This window comes from Ambystoma mexicanum, chromosome 12 (assembly GCF_040938575.1).
Source record: "Ambystoma mexicanum isolate Mex_15411 chromosome 12, UKY_AmexF1_1, whole genome shotgun sequence".
Classification (NCBI taxonomy): domain Eukaryota; kingdom Metazoa; phylum Chordata; class Amphibia; order Caudata; family Ambystomatidae; genus Ambystoma; species Ambystoma mexicanum.
Genome location: NC_090936.1, coordinates 191,132,444 through 191,145,915, shown reverse-complemented (window position 1 = coordinate 191,145,915; position 13,472 = coordinate 191,132,444). Strand labels below are relative to the sequence as shown.

Below are 13,472 nucleotides of genomic sequence, written 5' to 3'. Positions count from 1 at the left end.
TTGCTGTCTGTGTCATAATCAGGTTGTTTTCCATATCTCAGCACCCAATGTCTGTGTGCCCTGCTCCCTCGATGCTGGCTGGTTTGAAGCTCCCTATGTTTCTTGTTCAGTTCCATTAGCATGCCAATACACTTCTGGTCCCCGTAATGTTTCTAGGCTTGCCTGCTCGCAGCATTTAAACTCTTCCAGGACTCCAGAAAAAGGTGGAGAAAATTGGCAGCAGTGGCAGGTTTCCACAAAATGATGAACAATGTTTTTTTATTCTTTGCATTTTTTAAAGTTCATTTTGTTAAAAACGCCATTAAAGTGAGGGTTTAATACAGTGATGCATTTAAAATGACACACTATCATCAAAAACCTATTTTGACTTCATTGAAAATTGAAAAATGTTTGGCAATACTCATATTTATAATAAAAACAGCAATGCATAACTCACCAGAGACTTCCCCATCATGAGCCTTGAGTGTAAAAAGTGGCTTATCTGAACGGGCGTCTAGACAGTATACAAAGCCATCGTCTGTGCTAGCCTACATGAAGATGAATTACAAAATAACATTCACATTTTTAAAATCATACCTAGTACTGTACAAACACTCAATCACACAAATTGTACGCCAGTTTAAATTCCAATTTACACTTCAGACAAATAATACAATGAATGAAGTGTACAAAAATGCATTGGTCCAAGTCGCAGTAAATGTTTTGCGTCCCTTAATATTTTTGACCAATACCAATCGTAGATAAAACATTTTTCTAGCTAGTCTGCAATTGTTGCCCCAGTTGAGGCTTTTATGGCAGAGTGCGAAGCTTCAAGTATGCATTAGCTTGATGTTCACAGCAGCAGATGATAACATTTGATCACATCACTCCCATCTTCAGCAAGTGAGACTGGCAGCCTGAAGGCTCAAGAGCACTTTTAAAGTCGGTAAAATGACATACGAAGCATTACCATTGCGACCCATGCCCTTGAAAAACTATTTACCACAGGGTGACCTTGCATCACAAGGAATCAATCAAGATTTAGAGAACACAAATCTTCAGCAAGGTTCATCCTGCATCAAGCCGATCGTCTATTCCAGAAAAAAAAGTTTTTGCCACCAGGCACAGTCAATTTTTGCTAAACATTGAAGTTATTTGAGCAAAATATACGCTCTATTTTGCTGCACTCTGAAAACCGACCAGTTCAATAAGTGCTTCGGTTTTACAGACAAAGCACTGTGTATGAGTCTCCATCTAATCCATTTCACCGCTCCTCATGGCTGCCCATCTTTTTAAGTACATACTTACTGTACTTGCAAAGCACCCAGATGCCCAGTGGCGAGGTTGGTACTATACAAAAGCTGTTCATAAAATCTTGTAAAGAAGAGGGGAAAAAGCATAAACTCATTTTCTCAGGGCACATCGAAAAAACAATGGGAGGTTGAAAACAATGGATTATTCAAATACCCATATGTGCTTTGTGAGACCCAAAATTCAGAGATTTGTCATTTTCTTAGCAGCCACAGAAAGCTATTCTCCAGCATGCAAAGGAGGATTTGAATAGTTATCCAGGAAATTAAGCAGACCGAGTGCTAAGAATAGATCTTTGTCATATCTTTTATAAATATGTGCTGGTGGGGTTTACAGATGTTCTGCCGAAACAATATGTAAACGCTGTTTAGGCCTGGCTATAGAGCTTTAGCTTTACCCGTGTCCTTGCAGCAGCATGAAGAGAGGGAATGGGTCCATGAACCATAAGGTCTACAACATAGTGAAAGCTCTGTTATAGAGTTGGCCATTTTTGTAGAAGCTAGTGCAACTTTATACATTGGGGAAGGGTGTCTCTGAAGGTAAGTTCTAATTTAACTTGTGTTGGTGATTATTCAAACAAGATATTCAACAAGGTTACTAGGTAAGTAAATTGCTTTCTAATCTTTCAGGAAATACTACCTAGGTTTGATGACCAAAAGGCAGTGGAATAGAAGGCTTAGCAAATAAAGGGACTGATTCCCAATCCTTAACCTATGGAGGACAGGGGGAACAAATGCGTTTTGTTTCTTACCCCCCTGACTCTGAGTTTCCCAGATCACTTGACTGGGGATCGCTGCAGGTTGGATTTCCACTGTTGGTCCTGGTGAGAAGTGCCCAGGGGCTGCGGGTGCAAGGATTCTTCCAGTCAGGTCCAGATACAAGATGCACCCTGGCTGGCGATGGAGAAATGCAAGATTCACTGAAGCAGGCCTCTCAGGACACTTTGCAGGATGGGGAAGGGGAGTTCCAGTGGCGGTCTCCGCAGTCAGGCGATGACAGGCGTCCTTCCAGTTGCGGTTGAAGATGCTTCTCTAGGACAGGATGCCTTGATTCTGGGATGCTCAAATTCACAGGGAAACAACTTGTACCACAAGCTGGGGACCACCAAAGTTCTGGGTGCAACCGTGCAACAGTGATGGTTCTGGCGAGTTAGCCCACGAGCGAGCTGGTCAGTCCACTGTGTGGTCCAGGGACACTTCAGAATGCTAATGACGGCTGGATCCTCGAGAACGCGTTGAGACTAGTTGGTCCCACTAGTCGAAAGGCTGAAACACAGCTCACTGTCTTCGGAGATCAGGTAGTCCAACAGGAATTCACCGGGCCTGATGCAGGAAGGGATGCCAAGCCTCTTCAGGAGTCTTCTTCGGATCTTAAGTCAGCTGTTAATCTACGCAGGATTCTTGGATCCATTTGGCTGCAGGAGTCCTCTTCTTATCCAAAACCCAGCCTAAACACAAGTCCAAGCCCAACATTGGTAAGGATTTGCATGATTTAACCAGTCAGTAGTTGTCCAATCAGGGGCAACAACTACTGGTTTCACTCATGCCTCACACTAAGCATCTCTGGCTGCATGGATGTAGAATGGGACCAGACAGTCCTACCACCTTCGAGGGAGGGATCGAGGGAGGTAGCGACGGACTGGCAGACCAACAGACGGACTTTACATGGGATTTACTGACTTGGCAAGGCAGAAAGAAGGGCAACAACAAATCTCATGTAACAGCCATTTTAGGGATACTAGCTGCATTTAGTAGCCATACGTAGTAAACGCGAATGTGCACAATACAAATAATGCAAACATGTATCTGCTGCCACCAGCTTGTATTTAGGCACATGTGAAGAGCCGGGAATGAGACACAGACACTGAGGATTCATGGTGGTTGTTATAGACTTTTATTGAAATTATAAAGGGTTGGAAAATACCTCACTATACCTAATCTAGGAGGTATTTCCCCACCTCACCCAAAACTAAGGGTCTGTCAAGTGTCAACATGTCCAAAGCAAACAAGTCCTGCGTCTGAAATCCTATCCTAGCCTAGCCTTCAAATTCTAAAACTAACTCTAAGGTGCAAAAGGGCTTTGTTGTTTGCTCATTAAGTGCACACATGTTCAAGTTCTACAAAACGAATAACTCCAACAAAGGTTTCCAATGATCAATGTTCACAGTTCCAAAGGGGATGGCTCCGACCGTCCCCAGGATTTACTTCATCAAAACAAAAAGTTCAAATAGCCAAGTTCTTTATAGCTCAAGAGGATAACTCCCTCCTTTTGTGTTGCAACTCACTCCAGGGGGGAAATGCCTCCCTTCCATAGGATTCCACATTAAATACAATTAAATTCTTAAGGCTACGAGCCTTCCTTATGATTCTCCTTCCAAGATAACACAACTTGGGTGCGAGACCCAGACTCGCAAAACACCTGGTATACTCCACTGAGGGGTTCACTTTCACAATTCTTTATGGGTGCGAATCCCAGATCCGCTCTTCACCTGGAATACTTTCCTGCCATGACTTTATAATACAATTTCTCTTTCAAATTCAGCACTGGTTACCTTATGGCAAAGTAGTGTGACGATGAAGATAACACTGATTCCAATGAGATGATTTGCTACCCCTACACTTGAGAACCCATTTCAGTCTTTCATGGTCTCTTTGCCTCAGCTTCAGCATTCCCTTCTCCCCTCTGGTCTCACCCAACAACTTCTGTGTTCTCGCAAGCCACTAGCATTCATTTGGATACTCGCCTCGCTGTATGCCAGTCTTGAGCGGCTTTCTGCTGTCGTTGGCAAGGACCGTTCTCGCTACACCCATTTGAACAAAGCCTGTCCTGGCTTCCAGGTCCCGCTGCGACTTCCTTTTTTGTGTTGGTGCTTCACCACTGTATTATGCGACGGGGTCCGCAGCTCGCCTCTTCACTTCTTCTCCCGCTAGCAGTCCTCTTTTAGGGAGTATTCTAATTTCTGTCCTAATTACCTTCAACCTTAGAGGCCCCCCCATCTCTTTTGCTGGACTTTAGGACTTTGTAATTTTAACCCTGGAGTGAGAGACCTTCTTCTCACTCTCTCATGTGTTTTGACCTGATTTGGATTATTTGTTTCCTTTGTTTTTGGAGTCTGACAAACTCCATAGGCATCTACTTTTTGTATGGGGACACACAGCACCTTCAGTGCAGTGTCACAGGGAAATCATTCAGATTTCTCATAATGTTTAAATACCTTTTCTTGTGTGAACTAATGTTCCCAAGAGTAGTAAAGTGAAATTGACTTTACTTACCTTTTCTCTTTGTGGGTCCAGCACACACAATCTTATGTGTAGTGCTGGGGGTTATCTAGTAGTCCCTCATCCTACATACTCATGTAACATTTTGTATGCCACCCTCACTATTTTAAATGGCTGGTGGCTGTGATTTAATTTTCCTACCATTGTGCTTTTCTACCACAGGCTGAACCCTCAGCTGCAGTATAGCACCCATGGGTGACCATTTTGTCAAAATGGCCCAGTCTTCTTTTTTCACCATTTTCTGTTTGTGAGGTCTTTCTTGGGTTTTACTGTGCATGCCAAGCCAGGTTTGAGCCCTTTGTTCATTTAACCTTTGGCGGGCTTCAGTCCTGAAACCCGCCTCTGGCTCCAGTGTGTCTGGAAGGGCAGGAAGTGAGGGAGGTTCCTGAAACTTCCCTGTCCTTTGTCTCTAGGAGTGCCTGAATGCAACCAGTCCTGATTGATTGGCTGGCTGTCCTTTCAGGACAGCCACCTTGCTGTTTGAGTGACAGCCTAGGCTGTGCATGAATGGGAGAAACCTGCTTAAAAGGCGAGGGTTTTGGGACTAGAGGCAGAGTTGACCACTGGGAAGAACACCCGATGAAGCAACCGTGAACGAAGCTTGCTGCATCCGCCTGGACCTTTGAATTGCCTGGTGAAGCCCTGCTGCTGTACTGAAACTCCTTTTTCTGATCGACAAGAGAAGCTCCGGAAGGGACGACTTCTTCCCTTGGGTTAGTGGGACCAACTAACCCTGAGACGAACTCCACTGGACCATCTTCCCTGACTGACTGTACTTCTTTGCTGCTGCTGGAGCCGAGTGCCAGGGGTCGAGAAATCTGTAGTCGAGTGCAACGTCTGCAATCTAGCCAGAAGCTCCAGGAGTCTCCTAAGGACCCTCCAACAGCAGGACGACCAGAGCTCGAGTGTGTTCACAGGGTGCAGGACTCAAGGAGTGAAGGAAGCCCAATCGGTATCCAAGATCCGCAGTGGTGCTGTTTACTGTGTGCTGAAACCGCGAAGTGCTGCTGATCCAAAAAGAGCCCGTAGCTGCAGACGACCTCCAAATTGCTGCCGCAGGAGTCCTCCAGATGTCCTCCCTCTTGGCCCCACGGCCGAGGCTCAGAAACCCAGGATCTGCATCGCTGCAACAGGACAGAATCCAGCTGGACCACTCTTCTTTAAACCAGAGGTATTGTTCAGACTTTGGGTACTTACCTCGGTGTCTTTAGCTTTGCTCTTCTCAGTTGAGACTTGCAGTGGCTACTTTTGTTAGAGTTGATTTCAACTCTGCTTTCCACAAGTGTAACAGCTTTTGACTCTACAAGTGATTTCTACAAAACTCTCTAACTTTGTACAAGACTTTTAATTAACTACGAAGCGCCTCAGCTCCATAGAATGTGCTCCAATTGACTTTGGCTCTCCTGGCTCCCTGCAGACTCTTCTAATCCATTGACTTTGATATTTTCTGTCCCTCAGAGGTGATAACTTGTTTTTCGACTGTTATTGCTGGGAAAGATTTTGTCTAGACTTCATTGGAAGATGTATGTCTACTCACATGCCCTGAGAACCTGTTTAACCTTTTTCCTTCCTGCAACCTCAGAATCTGCAAAGTGTATTAGTGATATATAAATGCAATTACTGTCCTTGTAAATGAAGTCACCTCCGGGTGTAGGAAGTGTGTAAAAAAGCATCTCTAAAGAGTATCCACTAAACTTATGCAGATTCTGGAAAAGTATTTAAAAGTATATTTGATTGTTACCTACCTTGCCCTTTTTAAAGAATGCTTATTTAAAAATTGATGTTCAATAAATAACTATTTATAACTGAAACCTTGAGTATAAGTGTTACTTGGCTACTTGTATTTGCGAATTTCATTGCTACAGCGCTACAGCTCACATTTAGCCCTCTTGAGATAGGCCTGGCTGCTCAGTTACACTAACTTGTGCAATACAGCCCTATACCAAAGGGTGGGTTACCTATTACCAAGTAGACAAGTGTTGTGTAGTCTCACACAGTGTTACTATATCAATTCTTGCCTAACACACTCTGCAGCCACAGCTCCCAGTTCGACAGCCTCTTGGTCTGCCCGACCAGCGCGGAGTGCTGGGGACGTCTGTCTCTCTCTCTCGCCGCCTCCACTCGCCTGTCTTAATGGTTCACCTCCAGGTTAGGACAGCATCTGCTCTGCACTGGACACAATGCCTCTCGCCAGCTTCCAAGCTGATGCTTGGAAAAGGAAGGTCCTTCCATCTTCTTACAGCGGCTGTTTTAAATTCCTGCCTCCAGCCTGGAAGGTGTCCTGGACCAATCACATGATCCCAAACACTAGACTGCACATTTTGGTTCATACTCTTGCGCATTGCAGTCCTCTTCCTCGTCTCAGTACATGTTGTGTCAAAAGATGTAACTGTTCATGGGTTCTCTCAGCAGTTTTTGTAGGGTGTGGAAGGGTGTATCCCTTCCACACATGTGCTTGGTGTTATCCCTAAAAGGGAAGAGGGGATACCATGTCTCATCTGATGATGCCTGTCCTTCCCCCTAAGGTTTAACCTAGATTAGGTATTCTCCCTATTTTTTGCTGTCGGGGGACCAATTCTCAAATGGGAGATTTCAATTAAGTGAAAAGCAGAACACGAAAAATTGGTTGCCCCTTTCTATGCTGACAGAATATTTGATTGATGGTGTTTTTAAACACTCTTCATGTTTACATTAAAGAGGTTGCTGGATCTCAGCCTGAACTTAAATAACTTGTCATGAAACCACATATTGTCGTTAAAAAACAGATTTATTTATTAATCACAGAAAGATTTTTATTAATCACAAAACATTGCTTTAAAAAACAACATATATATGCATATTGTCAGAAACTCAACATGCAAATAACCTTTGTTATTAAAAAGCAATTCAAAAACCTATGAATGACACGCGATGTGCCGGGGTAACGGATGCCATGTATATGTCTGTATATACACACTCAAATCTTATAGGAACAAACCAAGTAAGATGGAGAGAAAAGGAGAGACTGTTCTTATTTCAAATCTCTTAGATCGTCGACCTGTTTTGGCCAATGATTACATTACACACTATCTCTAGTGTATTTTCCTTCTAGTTCTTCAGGACAAAAATATTTCTTCAAAATAGTGGTTTACTCCTGTATACCCCTTTGATTGCTGGTCAGAGACACAATTTTTTTATCTACTGTCAGCATGAAGGTGAATGATCTCCCCATAATTTAGGCAGAGAAACACATTTCTTCTAGGACATTGTCTGGTCCAAGTAGCAGATGAATCATCAGTCACTTTTTCAATAATATTATGGTGTCGAGGAAAAAGGTGATGATTTTCACAGAAAGCCTCAATCCACTCGAACCCCACTAGTTAATTGGTTTGACCGGGGGTCAGAAAGGACAGCTTCTCTCCTTGCGTCTGCTTCGGTTATGAGCTTGTTCCTCGACGCCATAATATGTGACTCAGTAATATCATAACGAATTGAGCGTACATAGACAACATCCGGTGGTGTCAACCAGTGCCACTCGTCTGGGCTACAAAATAACAGTGGATATAAGAGGATTGTTCTCTGAATACAAGCCTTCAGAGATAACAATGGAACCTTCTTCTCATATCATCCAGAGGAAATAAGGAGAATACTCGAACCTTGTTATCTGGGGAAAGAGTAACTGAATTTATCTGCTACTTGGGCCAGACAGTGTCCTAGAATAAATGTGTTTCTCCGCCTAAATTACGGGGAGAGCATTCACCTTCATGCTGACAGCAGATAAAAAAAATTGTCTCTGACCAGCAATCAAAGGGGTATACAAGAGTAAACCACTATTTTGAGGAAGAACAAGTTACTTACCCTATCTGGTAACGTTCTTTCGATGGGATGTTTCTCCAACGTATTCCACATCTCCGACAGGTAATGACCACTGCTGTGCTGCATCGGAAATTGTTGGCGTAGGGTGTCCTGCGTCGACGACATCGATACGTTGTTCCTCGAGGGCCTCCATCGAGGGTCAACGTCACTGGATGTTATATATAGGACGCATGGCGCTCGTAGCCTCAGTTGTAGTTTTTTCCCAGAACGTGTGGCACCGATCTCCTGCCAGTACGACTGCAGAAAGCCTTGCGGAAACGTAAGCTGCAATCGCATGAGAAATTCTGTAGAGGGGCAGAATGGGAGGGTTCGATGTGAAATACGTCGGAGGAACATCCCATCGAAGAACGTTACCAGATAGGGTAAGTAACTTGTTATTCGAGGGGATTGTGTCCTCCGACGTATTCAACATCTCTGACAGACTCCCAAAGCAGTACCAATGTATGGAGGTGGGAAAATAATGTGCAAATTTAGAACTTTAGAATGCCCAATCAAATTGCTGAATAGAGGACTGCCTTACCAAAGGCCTTACCAAAGGCCTGCCCATGGAGGGAGTCCAGGTAATAGTGTCTCACAAAAGTATGGGCAGAGGCCCATGTGGCTGCTTCACAAATATTGCGAATAGGAACACCCCGCTGCAGAGCAGTGGAGGCAGCCACTTCCCCTAGTAGAGTGAGCCTGTAAGCCTACCAGAGGGTCCTTTCCCGCCAAACGGTAACAACTCAGAGACAGTCAAAATGATCCATCTGGCCCGGGACATCCTTGAGAGATAGAAACTCAAAGCTCTCCTATGATCCAACCTATGGAGTCTCTCCTCCTCCTTACCAGGATGTGGAGGAGGATAAAACGCCGGAAGAATTACCTTCTGGCTCAAATGAAATTCCGACACAACCTTTGGATAAAGAAGGCCGCACCCTAAGTACAACCCTGTCCTTATGGAACACAGTAAAAGGTGGCTAGGCCTATTAAAACCAGAATTGGCGAACACAAATCTAAAATTCGAAATAAGATCGTGTCTGCCCCGTTAGTTTCTCATTTTCTTGAAAATAACCATGACCCGAATAGTTTGAAATGGTGCGTGTTGGAAAAAGTCTATGGTACTGACGCCAATAACACAGCAGCTCGCTTGGCGCAAAGGGAACAATGGTGGATGTACAACACCACTAGCTATGAAACAGGACTTAATCGCCAAGAAGAATGGCTCCATTGTACACCCTAAAAATAAAATAAAAGGATTTTCTTCGAGCATTCTATTTTAGTAAGGGCAACTTTTACGGATGTACATCCGTTGGCTTGAACCCTTTTGTATTCTCGTTTTACGCTCTGCAGTCAGACTATTACACTCTTGACATATATATTCAATATTATTTTTGGCGATATTATTTGTGTGATTTATCACACATAATAATTCGTGTTCCTTGGCTTTTTATATATTGAGTGGCAGTAAGATTTTTCTTCAAATATAAATTTGTTTGGCTCGCCGCTGCACTGTACGTTTTTTATGCTTTTTCGCATCCCGTTTCTTGAGTAGTCGGCGCTTTCCTGTCCTTTTTCGCGCATGCGACACTTGCGGGTATGCATTTGTTTGCTTTACCTTTGCAAGGTGAATTTTGTCCCTTTTTAGTATCGACGGGACAACAGGGCCCATATATGTAGTCCCATTTCTATTTTCATTCCCGCGTGTATTTACAAACACATATACGTAGTCCTATTTCTACCTTTCATTCCCGCGTGTATTTATAAACACAGCCGCGGATCTAACATCTGTTGGCGAGCCTCCACTTCGGCTGTTGCGGAGGCGATCCGGGAGGCTGTGCGAGGTGAGGACTTCGTCACTAATATATGGGTTAGAAGTGCGTCCACGTGAGGTTGGGAGTTGCGATGACAGTATTTTTTAGCCTCTCTCTGCGGCGAGCTCATGCAGGCTTCCACAGTTTAAAATGGTGTGAATGTCCAGGACAACTACAGTTTGTAAATCTGTAGAAAATTTTTACATCTGCTGGACAATATAGGCACACGTCGATAGCATTTTCGTTTGAATTTGTTTCGACTATTCGGTGACTAATTATTTCATTGGCTAACATGGATTTGGCTGTGCAAGTGGCTTTCGTTTTATCAAAGCAGCCATCCATTTTTTCCGTAAACATCACTTTTAACATTCTAATTCTTAGAGGTTCGGGGCTACCTACCGGATAGAATCTCTTTAATTTTGATGTTTTCGGTTTCAAATTAAAATGCACTTGGATTATGTGCATGTAATTATTTGCAAGCCTAGTTGCTTGCACTACCAAAATGTAATGTTTTATGTTTTTCCTTTAGGGTTTTTAACCCAAGGTTTGCACCTTTTTGGACTTGTCGTTTGGCACGACCCAATATCGTCTAAGGCCCTTATGTTTGGAATGTTTTCAGTTCTATCTACAATTTAGTCCATTGGCGACATGACCAGATTCCGAAACATTCAATACTTTAAGGTTAGTGACAGAAGGAAATTTAGTGATCTACTCCTCGTGGAGACAGGGGATACTGTGTGTCAGCATTTGAAGTTTGAGATAATCTTGTGATATCTCACAAGCTTCATATCTTTGCTTCTCTAGATGTAAATTCATTTTCATCTTCAGTCCTTTTTGGGTGGCGGATTCGAAACAAGTATAATTTTCGGCACCATATGTGGACTAACTTAGGTGAATATATCTCTAGGTTTTCTTTAAATGGCTAGAGGTGGCGAGTATTAGGAGGCTCTTTCATTTCATGTTTTACTCTAACATATGTTTTTGTGTTTTTTCTTATTTGTTTGTTTTAATGTGTTTCACCAAGGGTTAAGGCTTCTAACAGACTTCAAGATCTACAATCAAGTCTTTTGAATTGTCTAAAGCCTCACCTGTGAGAACTACTGTGTTATTGTTAAAAGTTTAGCATCAATATTTACAGTACATAGTGCGCCCTGAAGAAGGCGACTACTGGCTCACTTAATTGAGCCAGATAGGTTGACTTCGCCGAAACTGTAATGACATTTGAAGACCATGTATGTACAGTAGGCACTTAGCACTTTTTTGTACTTAGCACTTTATTTCATTGGCAGCAATTTCTTTTTCAACAGCATCTTTATTATTCGAATGAAATTCAAAAATATGAGACAGTGATGCTTTATCTTGATTAGGCACTCATTACTCCTTTGCACTTAGCACTTTATTCCATTGGTAGTAATTTTCTTTTCAACAGCATCCTTATTATTCGAATGAAATTCAAAAATATGAGACAGTGATGCTTTACCTTGATTAATACTGGGTCATGAATTGTGGTAATTAAATTGCGATTGAATGGTTTAATGTACTAGATTTGACAAGTATTTTATACTAACATTAATTCTTCTATTTTATTGTTGTTGTGTTGTTTATATATTATGCAATTTTACAATGTTTTGTGATGATTATTAAAATATGAAAATATGAATCTGTTATGATTGGGCCACTATTCTTTTCCACCTCTATTCCTATAATTGGGTACTTAAATTAATATAGTACTCTTCCATGTGAACTCTCCCCCTTCGGGGTTTTTTTTGGCTTGGAGAAAAGTGCCTGCAACTCACTCACTCACTCACTCTGCGTGCGGAAGTAACAGCAACTAAAAAACAGTTTTATAGGACAATAGTCTCAACAGACAAGAATGTAAGGGCTCAAACGGAGCTCCCATCAGGAACTTTAGAACCAAATTCAAATCCCATCCCGGCACCTGGAAAGGCGATGGTGGAAACACATTAGTAAGCCCTTTTAAAAACTGAGAAATCAAAGGAATCTTAAAATAAGAACACTCCTCAGACGAGCGCTTAAGGTAACCCTTAATGGTACCCACTTGCAGGCCCTTGTGGGCTAATGAAAGCAAAAAAGACAAAACCAAAGGAATGGAACATTGGAAAGGATCCACATTCTGTAACCTGCACCAGTCGCAGAACGAAAGCAACACCTCCACCACGTCTTCAGGGAGGTCCCAATCCTTATACCTCAACCTTTCAGATACCAAGCATGAAGGTTGAGAGACGACCTCTGGATGGAGAACCCGACCCCCCTCCCTTGAGAGCAGATCGTCTCAGTAGGGAAGACGGCGTGGAGGGCAGATGGACATGTCGAGAAGGTCTGGGTACCACGCTCTCCTGGCCGACGCCAGAGCAATGAGGATCATTTGGGAACCAAACCTCCGTAACCTCTTCAACACTTGGGGAATGACGGGGACTGGACGAAACGCGTACAGCAGTGGGAAGGACCACTCTACTACGAACACGTCCCCTAAGGCTCCCCTTGGAGGAAATTCCTGCAAGCAGAATCTTTCGCACTTCCGGTTGACACTGGTGGCAAAGAGATCCACTTGTGGGGTTCCCCAAAGGGCAAAGATCTCCAAAAGAACTTCCTGAGCCAACTCCCACTCGTGAGAAACCGTGCTCTGCCTGCTCAGAGAGTCCGCTGCCGCGTTTTCATCTCCAGCCAGATGAACTGCCGAGATCGAAATTTCCTGCTGGATGGCCCAGAACCAGAGCTGCATCGCCTCCCTGCACAGTGGAAGTGACCCTGTCCCCACCCCCTTTTTTGTTGACGTAGTGCATGGCCACTGTATTGTCTGTCATAATCAGGACATTCTTCCCCCGCCCAGAAGGCAGAAAAGCCTTCAGGGCTAGCCTGACGGCCCTCAGCTCCAGCAGATTGATGTGGAGTCTGGACTCCGACGGAGACCAACGACCGCTTGCTGTAAACTCGTTGGCATGAGCTCCCCGTCCCCTCAGGGACGCGTCCGTCACGATCGTCACCTCCGGCCACGGTAGCCAAAATGGTGCTCCCTTCATCAGATTGCCTTCGACAGCCCACCACAGAAGATCATGGGCAACTGAGGGCGGCACCTGAACGGGATCTGACATCCTGCTGGAGAACTGCGACCACTGCATCTTGAGAGCCCACTGCAGAGGTCTCATCTACAGCCTGGCCTCTGGCACCAGTAAAATGCAGGATGCCATGAGGCCTAGCAACCTCAAGAACTCGAACGGCGGGAGACTCTCGGCATGTT

General features: G+C 43.8%; 1 protein-coding gene across 1 annotated transcript in view; it reads right to left on the bottom strand.

The window, feature by feature from the left end:
* Window positions 1-13,472, bottom strand: part of PWP1 (PWP1 homolog, endonuclein) — a 429,968-nt gene that overhangs the window by 93,207 nt on the left and 323,289 nt on the right. Inside the window, exon 12 of the mRNA XM_069628279.1 lies at window positions 437-527. Within this exon, the coding sequence (XP_069484380.1) occupies window positions 437-527 (91 nt within the window). The remainder of the gene's footprint in view (window positions 1-436; window positions 528-13,472) is intronic.